The sequence below is a fragment of the Balearica regulorum genome, chromosome 2 (assembly GCF_011004875.1).
Source record: "Balearica regulorum gibbericeps isolate bBalReg1 chromosome 2, bBalReg1.pri, whole genome shotgun sequence".
NCBI lineage: Eukaryota > Metazoa > Chordata > Aves > Gruiformes > Gruidae > Balearica > Balearica regulorum.
The window spans coordinates 72,213,144-72,229,141 of record NC_046185.1 but is presented as its reverse complement, the minus strand read 5'-3'; the positions used below and the strand labels follow the sequence as shown (position 1 = coordinate 72,229,141).

The following is a 15,998-nucleotide window of genomic DNA, read 5'->3' as shown; positions in this document are numbered from 1 at the left end:
TATTTAATTCTAGAGTGGTATAGATTTTGTATACACGAGAGTAACATTAAACAGCTAAATATAGCTTCAGGTTTCCAGTCGGATCTTGATCTCCTATGACAAACAAAACTCTTTTAAACATTCTGTTAAAGGTGCAATGTAGAAAGGAAAAAGTCTCAATCTTTGAATTCAAACTCTTCATGTAAGGCTTCCATTCAATAATGTTCAAGAGCCATAGTAATCAAAAAGCATCTGCTTGATAGTCTTTTAGAAGATAATAAAGATGTTAACAGTGACCCATCTTGGAGGAAAGAAAGTGACTGCAATGGGACTGGAGCTGCTGCTCCTGCTGTTCAAATCCAGTCCTGTTTTCTGGATTATAACAAGGACAAAAAAAGGAGATCAAAAGGAAGCAAAACAAAGCTTGTGTGTCTTGTTGCAAACTCTTGTGACTTCACTGCCGAAGCGCCAGGGAAATACACATTTAATGCAGTTGTGCCACCCACATTTACACCCTGTCCAATTGTAGTGCTTGTCAAGCCATTCCAGATTCCGCTGCTCAAGAGAGTTTTGCACAAGATACAGCTCTGGTTAGTTAAGAGAGTTTTTGACGGAAACAAAGTGGAATGAAGAGTAAAGCAAAGAGGTGAAAGGTGTGTGTGTTAAGGAAGATAACGTGAGACCTAAAGGTAATTGCTATCATAGCTTAGTACTTCAGAGAAAAAAACCCCAAGTTTTCAATTTCATCACTTATCTTTTCAAGCTGCTTTGAGTTATGACTGAGTTTTGACACCTCAGCACATACTTGGGCAGGCTACCATCTCAGTAAATCTCTCTTTCTAGCTCATACTTCGGAGAAAGTCAGGATTTGGGTTGCAAAGCCTTTTTATTAAAGGATTCTGACAGACCTAATAAAGCTCTTTCTCACCAGCAAGAAATAGTGGTCCCAACTGGGTAACACCTCGATTTCTAGTTGCCATTGTCCTTTTGTTTGTTCACAGCAATAATCCTGCTGGGAAGTAACTACAGACCATTTTGGCTGGGATATTCAGTCTAGGTTTTTTATATTCTTTTCATTTCTAGGCAACATTTTACAAATGCCATGTATCAGAGCTCAATGCCACATTCTGCAAATCACTGACTAGTTCATAGAATCCATGACTGAAGTCACTATTTCAGAAAACCAATGAGAAACTCAAGAGAAACATGAAAAGGATTTGCCCCTTAATTTTAACATAGGCATTGCAAAACATTCAATTGATTGCAATCTTCCAGGCATGTTTTCCCTATATGTATTACAGTATTTCACAATTCTACTTTTTTTTAAGAAGTCAGGCCTGTTATTTAAGCCTCATGCATACTGGAATCAGTTCATCTTTGTCAATTCACCAGTTGCTTCTATTTATTTTATATAAAGTGTGCAAGCATAATGAAATTTTAACTCAGAATTTCCTGCAATATAAAAAGCGTACATCACAAAGATTTAACAACAAATGGCATTTCTTACATAATCTCTGTTGGCTGAATACCACTTGAAGTGTTTTTCACTACTCCAGAAGACAAATTAAAGGAAACATAGATATTTTTTGTTGGCTTGCAGCACTGGTCTTTCAATTGCCGTAAAAATTATTTTATCCAAACATCCCAGTTACACTGAAAAGCCACAGTGTAAAGATAAGGAATTAAGTACATCCAATATTCTGGTTTTAAATTTAGGTTTGAAAATAGTAATAAATCTTCCTCTCTAAGTTACAAGTGTGTTCTTCCCAACTGTTGTCACGGAACTTCCTAAGCAGCTTTTAAGTGAGCTACAAGTTTAAATATGGACTTATACTAGGATAAATACTTTCAGAAGTTTCAGAAAAAAGTAGCCAATTTTTAAATTAACAAAATCTTCTTTTAACACAACCATCTGGTTCACTAACAGACCACCTTGTAAGTTGTGATACTAAATCCATGCACCACCTTAAAGGTGACAAGTCTTCTAGAAGGATCCAAGGATATAATGCCTATCATACTTAACTCAAATTCCAAAAGAATGGCATTTTAATTGTTACCAAGAAATGAAGATCAGAGAAATTGGTGGCCAGTAAGGTAAAGGGAACAATTCTCACTAGCTAAAGTGAGTCTCTTGCTATTTCAGCATCAGGGAAGATCTTTGATCAGATGTATGTCTATTCCATCCTCAGAGAATTTGAAAGTATCTACAGCATAGCAAGTAAAAGCATATTTTAATACACAGAAAACAAAGTTGGTTTTAAGCACTAGATAAGCACACTACATATCAAGTTCAATTGCTGGAAGCTTTAAAATGTTGCCTGTACATCAGCATAGTTCCTATTCCTACCTTACACCCTTCATTAAGTCTACATATCATGAGCTTTTATAACATCAGACAGTCACTGATTCATCAGTCTTGCTCCTCAGTCGAAAAAGAAATATTGCATACTTCTGTCAAGTAGCTGATCAACAGACTGAAGCAGTGAGAGGGGAAAAGAGGAGGTGAATAGCGGGGAGACAGTGAGATAAGGTAAGCTGAGTCTTCAGAACAGAGGCATAATGAAAGAAAAAAGGAGTAGGAGAAAGAAGGGGAATAAATCAGTGAAACACGGCACATCCCGATGACTGCAAATTCATAGCCTTTGAGAACTTCCTGTAGATTTTTGCTAAGAAATCTACATATGACGTATAAAACCCCGAAATGTTATAGCATAGTCGCTATCTTTAGCAAAACCTTGGCTATTATTATGTAGTATCCGCTCTGCTTTCCCAACCTTCTTCCACCTTCCTTACTTGCAGCCTCATTTACCTATTCCCTCCTGCGCTTCCAAGCAAAAAACTGATAAACCCCAAGACTGATGTGACCTCAGTCATCTGCCCTCACAAATCCCTCAAGCGAGCCACCATTCTGGAGAAAATCCCTGGCAGTCCAGCTGCCCCCTCACTCCCATCGCACTGTGACAGCAAGCGTTTTCAGAGCAGCAAGACTTAAGTACTGCTGGCATGCAGAGTTGCTGCCCTAAATTTCAGGCACAGGGGGCTAACTGACAAGGACGGATATATCTGGAGATTTAATAGCACACCTGGTCTGCTTTTTCCTATCTACTGAGAAAAAGTAAAAAGGTCACGTGGCTGGCCTTATTCTTCCTGCAGTTCTGTAGCTCTCCAAGCACGATACAGTGTGCATTACTGTAATCTCAGTGGGTTATGAAATAAAGAACTATCATCACTTAAGAGGAGATTAGTTAAACAGTTGAACTGTCATCATTTAACAAAAGCTTAAGTGGACAAATTTTAAGAATGCTGCCCTCTTCAAAGGTGACACAGGTCTCCAGAAAGAGAAATTCAACTTTTGACAGCAGTAAAGTCTTTATGCAATGAACATACATATTTCAGTGATCTTTGAGTCCAGTGACTGTTACATATTGACACTCCAAATTCCAAAAAACCTGCAAGCACCCTCACTGTTACTAACCACTCTGAGTTCTGTTCCTACAGTTATGCTCACAGACACATTTGGAAATTGCTGTCAATTGCTGATATTTGTATACTTGAAGATACTTTGAATTTAATAAGACTCCTTACTAGTGAATTTTTAATCCTCAAACCTAGAAGGTAATACTTGTGAGTGTCATACAATTACACAGAGTGTAATAAAATTACACTCCCAAGCTAGTAGAATGCATTGCCAACCACTCATTTCTTCATACAGTGAAATACATTTGAACAGACTGAGATAAGTTTACATACAAAAAGATATATTTAGAAACTTACAGCTTGGAAAAAACTTAAGACTCCTCTATGGTGGGTTAGGACACACTCTCTCAAAAGAAAAAAACAGTTTCATTTGTGCATGCTGTGTGTGTAAGCATTAGTGCACTATCTCTAGATATTAACTTTGTTTACACAAGACCCCTGAAAATTAAGAATGTGTACATATATGCACACTTCTCAAAATTGGGAGATATCCACCAAAAGAGGGGACAGGGGGGCGGGGAGGGAGGAGAAAAGATGAAAATGCTCTCATTTGGGGTAAAAAAAGCCTCCCTGGCAATCTGTGTTCAGCAGACCCTCTAATCAATAAGAGTCAAAAGGTCTTGTAACACAGCTTCTAGCAGTTTAAGACCTCATTTAGTACAAGAGCTTTCATAAAGTTTAGGTAGAAGTTAATACTTATCTTTTACCCTCTGAGTTCTGTCCTCAACTGAATTAATATATCTATATATCTGCTGGTCACTAATTACCATATTTTTCCCTGTCATATTAAATATTCTCATCCTCAAAAGTTAGCTTAATTTATCTGTTCATATTGTGGCAGTACAATACTGTAATCAAGATTTTTTTTTCCATTAAGTAGCCTAATATTACAACCATTCTGCAAAAGCACACATTATTAAGACTACTCTTAAATTTCCTATTGTGCATTAGTTTTGTCGACTATCTGCACATATTTTGCCACCTTCTAAATTGCTCCATGTTACACGCAGCAGGAGATGTAGTATGCCCCTTTCCAACCTCATGTCTTTCAGCTGCAGACCTGCCTCTTTCTCCAGGTGCCTTCCTTTCTCCCACAACTCTGAGCCCCAGAAGTAGAAGGGACCTCACGAAGTCCTCCTAGATAGGATAAGCAGCTGTTTAGAAGATTCACTGCAGTGAGGCACTCTGCTGAGCAGGGAGAGCATCAGAGAAAAGAGCAGCAGATGCTGGCAAGAAAATGGAAATATGCTAGGTTACAAAATACTGGAGAAAAGATGAAGATCTGCTTTTCCCCCAAGTCTCCAGGGGGAAAGAAACTTGCATAGGTAAGATATGGTTCAACAGACTGAATGAGGAAAGATCCCATGCTGGAAAGGATACAAAAATGGGAAACAGAGCAAGCATAAAAGGACCACAATAGCAAGGGCAAGTTAACAAAGCAGAATTTCAAAGGCAAGTAAACACAACAGAACCTTTTGTTGTCTTAACATTTATGGCAAAAAAATAAAATTGAACATGACCACTTGAGCAAAACAAAAAACGAAATTACTACTTACATGTTTCTGCCGTTGCTGTATAAAAAACTTTTTCCTTTTAAAGGAAATTTTTAATATGTTCACCCTAAAAGAAAGAAACAGACTATGAAATACTAAAAAATGTTTAGAAGGAAACAGATAAAAAAAATTATACTGTGTACAGTGAGCCTAAAAGATTATAGCAGTTATATTCAATGAGTTATACGCAGCCATCTCCTGTGTTGAGTGGCAAATAAGCGTCAAGAAACTCAAAGCAAAAATTTCAGCTAAGATGTAAAGTCTTTTTAAAATTGTGATTCTCCTCGTTTACTTTTTAAATAGCTCACACAGCATTTCTCTCCCACCAAATCTATTCTTGCTGCAAAAACTTGATGACATCCTTTACTAAGCTGCACAAATGTTATATGTGTCAAGTCTGCTTAACTACAGAATCATACAACTGTGACTAAAGAAACAAAATTTAATACCCTAATGCAACAATAAGGTTGGTCATACAACATCTGAAATTTCAGATACTTCACACAATTGGCTTCATAACATGAAAAATATCTTGTATTTGTATTAATAACTAAACATTGTAGTTAAAATCATAATTGTAGAAAGATGAAAACTGTAAGAATGAGTGTTAATATATTTTTCACTTCAATTATTAACATTGCTGCATAATTTTATGGTAATTTTATACAGAACTGAACACCTCTTTTCTATACATACATAGTATGAATAAAGATTCTTCTAAGACAAGGATTACAGTTGGAAGCGGTGCTCAAGCAATTTTAATTTTAATTACATGCTTATCAGTTTTGCGAAATTAAACAAACTTCTAGGTACCCACGTACTTTCCTACTGCAAAATAAGACTTGTCTAAAATACCTAAATTTTCTCTACAATACTTTGACTTCAATAACTGAAAACTTACACATTTTGGAAAAAGCAATCTATGATCAGCTAGAATCACATGGATGCCTTGGGAAAGCTATTTAAGTTCTGATCAAGTCATATCTGCCTGAAAAATACCATCCACACATCACAAAAGGGTTTTGGAAGGTTGCCGCTAAAAGTCTCAGAATATTCTCGTCAACTGATAAAGTTTCACAGCATCTTAGATCTCATCAGGTATGAACTATATTGAGTATTATCTCAGTTCTTACCACAGTTTTTGCATCGCTCCCAGAAAGTGGGACAATGGCGTGTCGTTCATTCCCCACTGCCCATACAAACTTTAATTATAGAGCAACATTCCTCATTTATACAGAAGAGCATATTTGCCAGGTACAAACAAGAAAGGAAGCAGAATGAACAATCCTCCCTCCTGCACAAAAGATGGAAAACTGAGTGTGTGCCCATTTACGAAAATGCTTTTCTCCATCAATTACAGAACCACAAAAACCCCAGGAATTTCATTCACAAGATTCTTTGGCGACCAGGCAAATTGTTGTGCAAGTTACTAGAAAATTTATGTCATAACCACCTCTCCTGTCAGGCCAACTCTTAAAATACATGTCCCATTTGACTTGCTACCTCAAACAGTAATTATCTGTACTGTTGTTCTAAAAGTTCTGGATTCAGAACTTCCTGATAAGTCACATAAACTTTCAGTTGCACTTACTGAGATGCAACTTATTTATATATAAGTCCTTTCTTAATGTTAATGCTACTCCACCTGAACTAGTACAGCTCAAGTTTTGCACTTCTGGTTCTTTCTTACCACATTTCTTGATTTTGACTCCAAAAAATTACTTGTTGAAGTTTAATCTTTCTCAGCTTACACAGTCGCTGTCATGGCCTGTTCTTCCTCTAACATATGGCCAGCAGAAACGCAGGATGCAGGACACAGAAAACTAACTTTGCAGACTAAGCAAAAACCCCTCCACCCAACAACAAAAAGGTAGCTCACATCCAAAAATACCAAAATCTCCCAATCCTCTGTTTTTTGGTTTTTTTTTTAAAAACCCACAACCCATGATTCACTGCATGACCACATAATCACTTCAAGTCAAATCAGGGCTTTAAGTCTCTTTATTTTGATTCTTCTCTAAGTAGAGCATCCTTCTCAATTCAATTCATTCTTCTTAAAGTACAACTAAACCTATTTAATTCAGTGACAAAGCACACTTGCTAATCTGACAGTTTTATTTAACATTAACTAAAAATTATTTGCAATCTTACAGCTACAAGTTGAACGAATGTTCGCATATAGCACAATCCACAAAAAATCCAAGAGATTAAGGTATCAAATGATTTAGATTTAGCAAGTGCTTGAAGATACCACATCCAAAACATGATCTGAATAGAATGCAGTTACTCTCATTCTAACTGGTGGCTCACCTGCCCTTATCACTCACCAATAATCTCTCCAGTGACTATGCAACATTCACAAATCATTAAATTTCACAGTTTACTTTAAAATGCTCAATACTTCTAGCATATTAATAGTGATACATCTTTTGGGTCCTGTCTTCCTATCATTCACAAAGGTCAAAATAGATGTGTCCCTTAGCAGGTAACAGAATTTTTCATTTCTGATTGAATTGGCAGTTCTGTCCTAGCACTTAGTACTAATAGCTGGTATGTTGACTTGAAGCAAAAATGTTTCTATAGCTGAAAGTCTTAAACTTTGCCATTGGAAGATTCAGCATGAAAGGTTCTGTCACATCTGCTATGTAAGATTCTGTCGAGTTGTTTTTAAATTTTAACTAGCAACATATAATGTATTCCTCCAGCAGTTTCTCTTAAGTTTTCAAAGAAAAGAAACTGCATACACTGAATAGCATTTAATACACAACCTTAATTGCTGCTTAACATGTTTTTACCATTAATATAATATTTTACTTGCAAAACGAATTTGGAAATTATCACAAAACAGTCAAGCACCTGCAAGAATTAACTTTTCCAAAGCACATAAAAGACTGCATCAAATCCAGAGTTATTTTTTAAACCCGTCTTGACTTGCATTGCCTCTGACTGATCAGTCAGCTCCTTACGTAGGTTGCTTTGATTGAAAATCCTTATTTTGCCAAGGCAGTACTCTCTCACTGCCTCTGTTCCTGAAAACTTTTGGTCCCCTTTGACTACTACCATATGGCATAGCTGTATTGTTGTCATCCGCTAATGCTGCAGAGTATTTTACTTAAAGTTTTGGAAAGAGTGCTTTGATGGTGTTTGCTGCCACCTTGAGTTTTACCACGTTCATGGTGAAGCTTGCTCAATCCACAGGAAAAACTAGTTACTACAAATAGTGTTACATAAAATGCCTAAATACCATTCAAATTATCTGAATGCGAGTTTTTTGCATTCTCAGGCATATACTGTTCTGTAAGGAATCTCCCTGCCTGCTCACCTTCAGGCCAACCGAGGTACATTAAAACTCTAACCATTAAAGAAATACATCCTGCTTTGAGGTCTACAAAGAAATTGAAAATGTATACCTCCAATACAGCACAGGCTAGTCTGCTCTGGTGATTTTCCTTGCTTGCTTGTTTTGGGAGGGCATGGAATGGACACCATTCTGGCATGAAGAATTATGACTAACTCATTCAAGAAGGCAGAAATCAAATATCAGAAAGGTATCTCCCCCTATGTAGTGAGTTTTTGCTCCTGTCAAGTTGAGGAGATATTTTTAGAGATAGAGCAAGAAAGCTTTGAAAAAGTTGCATTAGCTGTCATCAGAAAATATTGTTGCCTAAACCTCATATTTTAGAATGGAAATTATTTGAACTGAAAAATCTGTGGTTTTTTTTTTTTCCTCCTCAATTTCTTTTTGTAAATGAGAATAGGTTTTAGTGAGTGATGTTTAAGCATCTGTGTTTTATTCCTCTCTGCTCTCCAGGAGTAAAAGTAGCACAGGAAGTTGTGGATTCCTCCTCTCTTGTGTGCTATAAAGCTCTCTTTCCTTTTCCTTCACTAAAAAAAAAATAAAAAAATCATCTAGTCCTGGATTTTAAAATGTCATCGCTATGTTTTTCAGGAATCACTATTATCCATTCATACCTTAGGTCACTAAATTGGCAGAACAAGACTTGCAGAAGACAGAAAACGTGCCTTCAGCTGGCAGTTTTAAAACCTGCAGCTGTTTAAAGAAGCTGAGAGATTGACATATGAAAGGGCAGAGCTCAGGGCACAAAGATGAAAGATAAAAGTCTTTTATACTTTAGTGTGCATTGGAGATGGAAAAATACAAGATGTCACTGTGGTGTATGAGAGCATTACTGACATACATTTAGGATGGTTACAGTACGTTCAAGTGAGCTGAAAGACAACTCAATGCATAGAAGAAAAAAGATAAATCCAGAGGCTGTGCAGCACAATTTCCACTAAAATTTAAATTGAAACCTATTTTATAGCTTTGCCATAGGAAATACCTGTTAGGTCGGGTTCATAATGAAAGCATGGAATGACTTGAGTATTTAAGGACTATTGCTTTTTACATAATTAAGGGGCAAGAAGCAAGTACAACCCATTAGTATGCATGTTTCTGTCATGCTCAAGAATACTATGCCATCTTACTAAAAACGTTCTCCAGAAACTGTTACAAATTATAGGAGGAAATTATGCATAACATGATAAAGCTTTACTTTATCAAAGTATCCAAAACAAATTTATACTTCTTTTAATAAAGACTGGAAAAAATTCTTTCTGATCCAATCCAAAAAAACTTAAGGAAATGCCCAGCCTCCATATAACTTCTAATTTATGTTATATTTTTTAGTATAGCATAAATAAAGTCCATAAGTACTACAAATAATTATAGCTTAACTAATTTATGATGTCATTCAAATTAGACTTCTTGTGCACATTGTTTCATAGATATTATTTTCTACAGCACTATCATGCATACTGATGTTTTCAGTATCATAGAATAATGCAAAGGTCTCTCCCCCAGAGACTCCAAAACTTGTTACCATTATATAGCCTAGTTTGATGACATGTAAAATTTGTCTAAATTATATTATCCTAAAAAATCTGAAACTCCAAATAACTCACTTTACATTTCTTTTCTGAGAAGCAAATATCTTCTTGCTGAATGACAGGATAAAATGATCAGACCAGTAGCTGTTGAGCTTTACTAGTAATACCGATTTTTAAAAAAAGATATTATTGGTTATAACAGCAGCAAATCTCTATCACCACAGGGTCCCCCTGATCATGTACACCTACCTGTATGTGAATTAACTTGATCAAGACTTCACACAGTGCAAGGAGTTCAAAAGTCTCAGAGAATGAAAAGCCTACGCAACAGGTCTCATTTTTATCTCAACACACAGAAATACCATGATACTCCATAAAGAACAAATTTATGTATTGTAGACTTCTTTGGAATAAACATTAAAGCAAATGGAAATAAGATTGAAAAGACAAGATATATTTCTTTACTAGTATAGGAATTTACCAGGGATAGAAGCTTGTGCAGATGAGTTTTCTATATACAGCAATTCCACCGGATGCAATCCCAATCATGAGATCTAGATTATGGAGATCCTGCAAAAGAAAAATACTCTAAGAACACAGATGCAGTTTATGTCATTCCCATTTATCTACTTATAAATTAATTTTCAAGTTTTCTATACTTAAATTGCTACTCCTGAGGCAAAAAAATAACCATACATTTGGATTTTCTTTCTCTCATCTCTTTCTTTTGATGTTATCTAATAGGTATTATAAACTTTCACTCATTAAAACAAGTTGTAATGCTTATCTTACTACACTAGATATTCTTTAGGTCAGTATCAGACCAGTCCAGCCTTACTAACTTAACCATAGGAAAGAAGTTGAAGTACTTCCCAAGATCAGTCTGATAAATATCACAGAATTTTGGGAACTGAACACAAATGTCCTGATTCTAAGCTGTTTAGAAAGACAAAGGAAATAATTCCTTATTTTTTTCCAAAAATGTTTTACCAACAAAGACTGGGCAGGAAGTGACCACAATTCTACATATGACACTATGCTAGAGGAATATACATGTGTGAATATTTGGTACACTAAATTGAATCCATTGTTAACTAAACAAAAACCTGTGTATTAGCTTAACATGCTCAACTGGAAAAACGAATCCATAAATTTACAATCCTTTACAGCTATTGAGATACTCAAGAGGAAACACATGTTTACATATAAGCAAACATTTGAGTTAAAAGAAAAAAAAAGAGGGTCAAGAGGATGCTGAATGGTCAATTTGACTCTAAACCCAAACTGATGTTACAAAAGTTACAAATCTTGGCTTCCTACTTCTCTATGATCAAATTGTACTAATACACTTTTACACAAATTTCTAAACAGAGCTGAACACATGCATAAATCTACATGTAAGTGTAGAAGCAATTGGTTAAAACACCAGGTGTGACTCAAAAGTAGTTTCAGATTATTTTGTAAAGGATAGCCAAGGGTAATGAATTCTCCTAAAGCCTTCAGTAGCTCAGCTGCTCCACTAGATGGTACTCTGTGCCCAGTTTATTTCCAGTTTTCTTGTATGTCCCAATCCCAATTTCTTTATATATTAGTAAGGTACAGAAGAATAAACCAGATCGCATGTGCTCTTATACTAATGTAGAAAGTCTACAATACATCCTTTAAAAATAGTTGAATAGAAATGTGATACAGGCATATGAACGAATGAAGCTGAACCTAATTTGCAACATGATTTATAAACCTCCAGTGAAATACCACTGCAGTTCATAGAGAATGAGCATAGCCTATTTAATACATAGTGCATTAACACTGAATACTGACAAGGTGAGAGGAATATCAGTCCTACCTCAGAGTATAATAAAAGCAAATCATTAGGTAGGTAGCAGTCCAAATACACTTAACATCCCGGTAGCCCAGAATCAGCTGAAATTATTAATAATTCTCAGCAACCTACTGCCCTGCTTTGCCAAGAACTGCTGCTAGAGGAGCTGGTTGAATCTCCATCAGAAGTTTATGCCAGCATATTACAGGAATCTAGAATTGCACCCCTTTAACACCTGGGGAGAAAACCAAGGTATTTCAGGAGACGAACTCTATGTAATTTAGCTGCCCCTGCCATGATAGAGCCAACCTACAGCAGGGCAGAAACCTGTATTATTGGCACATGGAGCTTATTCCAGGTTCCTGATTTAAAAATCAATAATGTGAAGAAAAAAACAACTGAAGGAGAAAAAGCTGAAAACCTACATGATTAAGCAGAAATAAAGTATTAGCTAAGCACTTGATAGGGATTAATTAGGCTAAACTACTCCATTTTCTTCAGCAGCTTTGTCAGAACAAAGTCCATTCCCCATCCCCCTCTGCCCCAGTCCAAAACACTAACCTCCCATGCTATTTGTTATAATGAATTCTCTTGTGTTAAACCTAAGAAATCTGAAAAGAGATTTTGGACTGGCATAAAGGAAGAGGGCCTCCCAAAAGAAAGATGATGCAGATGTGCAGTTATTTCCCTTTCAAAATATCTATGCCCTTAAATTGCACAACTAAGAAATGACATGCATATACTTTTCTTTTTACCTGTTCATTTATAATCATTGAAAAAATTACAAAGAAAAATGATCCTACCAGGCATCTAGCTAGTTAAATACCGATTCACATTTGATTTCATTTACGATTACCATCTGGATTTCTGCAGGTATGGAAATAATATTGATTCTATAAATTTCCTATCTTCCTCTCTCTGAGTAAAAATGAAAGATGAGTTAACAACAGACTAATTATTGAGCAGATGAGATAGTGGTCCAGAGTCAAAGGGGGATTAGAAATCCAAGAAATCTCAATACAGTTTAAAGGTATTCAATTCATTCTCCTGCATTTCTTAATACTATTTCGTTTTTTAATATTACAATTTTAGCAGGTCAAATTTAACCTCAGAGAAAAGCAGATGAGAACTGAGCTCAGATTAATTCACTAATAGAACTTTCATGTTTAGCAAGTTGCTAAAAAGAAAGCTCAGAGTCGACTTCTGCAAAATATTTAACTTTGCACCATAAAACATTAAAATTAAGGAAACTAGATATTCACCTGTTCTTCAAGAAACATTACTCAAAAATATCCCACTCTCAACCACCAGTAGAGGAGCACCAGCTTCTTTTTCTCATTAGTATAAAAGCCAGGTGTTACCTGGTTCCTCTGCCATATACGATCTAAGAGGCTTAAGACTATTTCAGCAGCAAAGAGATGAATCGTAAGGATCCACAGAGATAAAGCCTCTCAAAAAGCTGCAGTTTAACTAGTCCCTGCTAAATCCGTTCAAAGCACTGGGATCTGACAAAACTTGAGGGGTGATATAAAAGCAGTACTAAACAAAGCATAGATTTAAAAAGTGGTATAACATTTTCTATTTTGCTTTCTATTCCCTCCTAGCAGCTTCTAATTCTCTAGATGTCCAGTTCAAGAGCCAGAAAAAAACAGACCACTTCAAATATTTTCATCCTTCAGAAAAATTGTATTGTGATAAAAATATTAATTTGGATTGAAACAGTAGCAAGACAGTCTACATCGTAGCAGCCTGGAATAGAGAAGGCTTTGATTCAAATCTGTATTCTATTTGATTCAGATTATACAGTTTTGTGTCAGGCAGAGTAGTGGCTCACGACTAATATTCTGACAACCTATGAGCCTCAGTCATTGGAAAAAAAAATAAAAATACGCTGTTTAAGCAAATATTTCCAGAAGGTATTTCTACTCAGAGCAGCCCAATACACCGCAATGAAATTTCATTTAGTTGAAAATGTCTGAACCCACTCTAAACTATCCTTACTACTTGGCTCTGGTATGACCACTACTGACATCCTGGATGTAGTTCAGCAGCCTACAACTCAGGAGGGAGGCTGGAAATTGAAGAACTTCCACAAACAGCATCCCATGAATGTTAAGAGAATAGCCTCATGGTGAAAGTTGCTGAACTTAAGTTGGCTTATCAAAATACTAGGCTACAACAGAAGTTGAAAAGCATAGACTGATCAAATTAAGGGCATGTAGGGAAATCTCAAGGGTGACAGTAAAGGGTTCTTCAATGCAGCAGAAAGGTGACAGAAAAAGTATTTGGGGGATTCATTTCAGACAGCTAGTGTAATCATACAATTAAATCCCAGTAGCCGGTGAAATACTAGGACATGCTTCTAATCAATGCACACCCTGTATCTGAAAGATTTCAAATACATTTTTAGTGGTCATCTTCCATGCTGTTAAATACTGCTTAGATTTAGCCTGGAGTCAGGGAATACAGGAATTAAAAAAAAACCACACAAAACCCCCTCTATACTCTTAACACTGTTAGGAATCCAGAGAAAGTAAATTTAAAACACCTGCCAACTACATCATAGCACTACAGTATTCATTTTCTTTCATGCTAAGACATTAATAAACTTTAGTAAAATTATTAAGCAAAATATATTGCAGTACTGAAACAATTTATCTTAAAAATACGTTGTTGCTCTTTTGAGGAGATCTAGTTTATTTGGTTGAAATTCCAGCACCTATGTTACACAGAATTACTGTAAAATTACCCAACTCTTTGATTAAAAATAACACATGATAAAGTCAATGCTTAAATGCTACTGGTTTTACTGCTATTAAGTTAATGTAAAAAAAGCAGATATATTTTTTTTTCCAAGTGAAAAATCACAATGTAAACATACCCTACCACTGTGCAATTCCACTCCATAGAATTCAAGTGTTCGTGCTATATTTATGTAGCAGGACTCTGCTTCAGATTGCTTGAGGCCACTAAAAGAGGGGAAAAAAATATGGACCATAGTCAAAAATAAAAGACAAGATATTGTATTTATTCCAAATGCAGAAAACCAGAAAAATCCCACAACCTGGTGTCTGACAAATAAAACTCATTAACCAGTACCATGAGTTCTTCACTTTCCTAAACTCCTCTCAAAAATCTAGCAAATTGTACACAATGTTATTACCTTAGCCATTTTGGACCAGTTCTTTTTAGAAAAATAATTTGTATTTGTTTTGTTTAAAGGGATCAGGAAACAATTTCCCTATAAAAGCTTCCTTTATAACAAGATGATGTATCTGTAAATATTCTATATTGCATAGTCTCTCAGAAGAAGGTAAGTTAGAAGAAAGATTAGAAGCAGGAAGGTACTAAAAAAATAAGGAGAGAAAGAAGAACAGTGAGGGACTGTTTATGAGGGAATGTAGCGACAGGACAAGGGGTAATGGGTTTAAGCTGAAGGAGGGTCGATTTAGATTAGATATTAGAAAGAAATTCTTTATTGTTAGAGTGGTGAGGCACTGGAACAGGTTGCCCAGAGAGGTTGTGGATGCCCCATCCCTGGCAGTGTTCAAGGCCAGGTTGGATGGGGCTTTGGGCAACCTGGTCTAGTGGAGGGTGTCCCTGCCTGTGGCGGGGGGGGGGGGGTTTGGAACTAGATGATCTTTGAGGTCCCTTCCAACCCAAACCATTCTATGATTCTATGATTCTATGATTCTAAGATTAAATAAGTTGAAGTTATGAAACTCACTGAGGAAAAGCCATCTGAGTTTATCTACAAGTCCTATAATACTATTTTCACCCACTGTTAGACGTGAAATGTGCTGCAAGACACATTCTGGTCTTCTAGAAAGCTTCTACGATGCTGAGATTGATTTTTTTTTCCCCCGGAGACAAAAACTCAAAAATCTCCACATCTTGAACAAACAGATTACATATCTTCACGGAAGGGCTACAAACAGATTACATATCTTCATGGAAGGGCTACTTGGAATCTACTAGGAGTTCTAAAAAACCAAAGAATCCAACAGTAATCCCTACCTAGCTGGTTCTCCCATGCAGCCTACTAATTATTCATCTGAGAGGAATGCAGTGTGGCCTCAACAAGATTCTTTAGGCATGATAATGAAAGTAGCCCCTTCCAAGAAATTGCAGGGTGAAGACTAGTCGAGAACTGATCAGACAAGAGGCAGCTCTAACCAGGAAAATGCCATAGCCTATTGACGTTGTGCTGTGCCCACAGTGATCCCGGGCTCACAGCACAGACCAGCGATTCAGGCACTGCAGCGTGTTCAAGTAAC

The 15,998-nt window shown here is 36.3% G+C and overlaps 1 protein-coding gene across 5 annotated transcripts in view; it reads right to left on the bottom strand.

Moving 5' to 3' along the window:
* The window catches only part of PTPN3 (protein tyrosine phosphatase non-receptor type 3), a 178,781-nt gene that overhangs the window by 58,437 nt on the left and 104,346 nt on the right, over positions 1–15,998 (bottom strand). For 4 of the 5 annotated variants that reach the window (XM_075744676.1, XM_075744677.1, XM_075744680.1 and 1 more), the window contains exons 9-11: positions 14,603–14,690; positions 10,381–10,469; positions 5,013–5,076 (exon numbers count right to left, since the gene is read on the bottom strand). In XM_075744676.1, the coding sequence (XP_075600791.1) occupies positions 5,013–5,076; positions 10,381–10,469; positions 14,603–14,690 (241 nt within the window). The remainder of the gene's footprint in view (positions 1–5,012; positions 5,077–10,380; positions 10,470–14,602; positions 14,691–15,998) is intronic. The other variant, XM_075744681.1, reaches the window with a different exon arrangement.